Here is a 2,864-nt window from a genome sequence, read left to right on the forward strand (position 1 = left end):
AAATAACAAAATTATATAGTACCTCATCACAAGTGAGAAAGTGGACAGGTAACAATTTCCCTTCGGAATCTGTTAGCGGTAGAAACGTCATATCCTCGCTGTCGTCTTCCGTTGGCTCGCTAAAAAAATCAAGTTTCCAAAATTAAAACACAAACACTAAACTTTCTCTATAAGAGCACAAACACCTTAAAAGTCTTAGTAATATCTTATAATTATTTCGTACTTTTTTGGCCTGGATGGACCTGAATTTCAAAGGTACTCAATATTTTCCATAAATATTTAAATGTCTGTAAAAATAAGTTTAGTTTAATGTTCCCAAAAACGAAGGTTCTCGATTCGATTCTGTTTTTTTTTTTTTTGACACTCGTAACGTAGTCGTGGTATTGCAGCATCATACATCTGAAAAAAAAAAATTCTCAAATATTTTTTTTTTGTTAGTTTTGCAAACTCACCGGCATATATAGTCGTGCCGGTGGGCATACGGCTCGAGCGGCACGAGCGCGGAGAAGTGGCCGCGCGTGTAGCCCAGGCACAGCGGCGACTTGGAGCAGAACTCCGCGTCCCACAGCAGCGGCAGGTATATGCCTGGCGGAAATAGTATTAAATAATAACGCCGATATTTACAACGCACTGTACGAGTAAGTGGCCTGAATCCTCATCGGAGGCCTGTGTCCCAGCAGTGGGAACATATATGAGCTGATGATGAAGTAAGTAGTACATATGACACGTCATCATCATCATCATCATCAGCCCATACACGTTCCCACTGCTAGGACACAGGCCTCCTATGAGGGTTCAGGCCATAATCCACCACGCTGGCCAAGTGCGGGTTGGCAGATGTCACATGTCGTTGAACTTTTTGATTCTCGGACATGCCGGTTTCCTCACGATGTTTTCCTTCACCGTTTTATGCAGTGGTGATGTACTACATGCGCAGATAAATTGAAAAATCAATTTATTTCCTGCACGCCCGCCCGGTCTCGAACCCCGACTTATCGATTTTTGAAGTCCGAGGTTCTCACCACTGAGCCACCACTGCTTATATGACACGTTGTTTATACATATTAAGATTTATTGAGTTAATTATAGTTGATATCTGAGTGTTGGACATGCGATTATCTCACCCTGAAAGCGCGCATAGCCGAGCGCCTCGCCGCGGAACGAGTTGACGACGTCCACGCCGTACACCAGCACCGGCCGCCGCAGCACGTGCGCCAGCGCGAACACGTGCAACTGGAATAATATCAATTATTAATATATTTTTATGGCAATAAAATTCTCATGAGTATTGGATTTTTAATAGAAGAAATTCGATTGCTGACATTGGACCATTGGGTGGCCGAGTGGGTCGCCACGATACGGCGAAAGACACAGGTTCTTATCTCGATTGTTATCGAATATATTTGTATAATTTTGTCTGATAAGCCCCGCACGAGACATTTAATGGTCCTTCGAGTCGGAGTTAATGACTAGACGTCATGACAGTTGTAGTCGTTGAAAATCATCATCTATGTCTATCAACCTTTGATTACTAGTAACAACTAAAAAATCCAAGTTGCTTAGATCGAAAAAATGTTGCTTTTGCTAATATTTTCAATTATGCACCTTAAGCTAATGCTGATAAGCTTGATTTTGTTTCGATCTACATGTACACATTTATATTTGACTACAGTCTCTTGCCGGTTCTTCTCTGTAGAAATTGCTCTTCGAACCGGTAGTAAATATTATGACCATTCAAGAGTGCTTCTTTAAGAAGTCTAATTGAATAAATGTTTGAGTTTGCATTTGCGTCTGATCTTTATTTCTATCAACTAAAATTCTACAGACAGTTTGAAGGTCAGCTGTTGTGTTTAACATTTATGAATGGTCGAGGTTACCACCCACTAGCAACCTGATGCAGCGGTCAGCTGTTACATCTGGTCGATACGATTGGTCGAGGTTACCACGGTATAACGTGGAGGCTATGTCCATGTACCCGGACTAAGCGGTTCGACTCTACATTCTTTATTCGAACCGCAAGGGACTGGAACATGCTTCCTGAGTCTGTGTTCCCTGACGGATATAATCTGGGGATCTTCAAAAGTAGAGTGAACAGGTACCTCCTAGGGAAGCGTGTTCCATCTTAGACTACATCTACGCTTACCAGCAGGCGAGATGGTAGTCAAGCGCTTCCCTATCCCACAATTAAAAAAAAGAAAAGGCTGGAATATCGACCTGATGCAGCGGCGTGCCGGGGCGCGCGGCGGCGGCCAGCAGGCGCGCCCACTCGGCGCGCAGCTGCGCCTCCTCGGGCGCGTACTGCAGCTGCGCCGCCTGCAGCCGCTCCCACGCCTGCCAGCGCCCGTAGAAACTGCGTGCACGCAACAATGCATCATCACTACGTTGTATAAAGCGAAGTCGTTTTCTCTGTCCCTGTGTCTCTCTACTCAACTCTACTCAGCGGATTTTGGTGGTTTTTTTTTTTTTAAATAAATATTGTGATTAAATAGGAAGATTTATATGTATAATAACATCTATTAAATTACTTCTAAGCAAAAGCTAGTTCCTAACAAACGCAAATTTATTGCAATGGTCAAGGGTATTTTGTTTTGTAGGTGTTGCGCTGACGCAGGATTTTCGCATCACACGTAGCCGTCCCGCAACTCACGCCACCGACCCACGTTTTAAGTAGTATATAATTAGTGTAGTGGATTTGGATTAGTTGAATAAATTAGTAAAAATATAATTATTTAATTTGGCTGCAAATTTTAATTCATCTCCCTAAGGAACCCTGTTTTTCTTTTATGATAGTAGTTCACTAAGTGACTTTTTGTTTGTATGTGCAAAACGTTATCAATTTACATGTTTTGTACATGTAAATTGTT

General features: G+C 42.4%; 1 protein-coding gene across 1 annotated transcript in view; it reads right to left on the bottom strand.

Annotated features, from left to right (window-relative positions):
• Positions 1–2,864, bottom strand: part of LOC119838030 (ubiquitin thioesterase trabid) — a 12,675-nt gene that overhangs the window by 1,397 nt on the left and 8,414 nt on the right. Inside the window, exons 12-15 of the mRNA XM_038363843.1 lie at positions 2,215–2,432; positions 1,125–1,233; positions 453–585; positions 23–119 (exon numbers count right to left, since the gene is read on the bottom strand). Of these exons, the coding sequence (XP_038219771.1) occupies positions 23–119; positions 453–585; positions 1,125–1,233; positions 2,215–2,432 (557 nt within the window). The remainder of the gene's footprint in view (positions 1–22; positions 120–452; positions 586–1,124; positions 1,234–2,214; positions 2,433–2,864) is intronic.

Source organism: Zerene cesonia, chromosome 29 (assembly GCF_012273895.1).
Source record: "Zerene cesonia ecotype Mississippi chromosome 29, Zerene_cesonia_1.1, whole genome shotgun sequence".
Lineage (NCBI taxonomy): Eukaryota > Metazoa > Arthropoda > Insecta > Lepidoptera > Pieridae > Zerene > Zerene cesonia.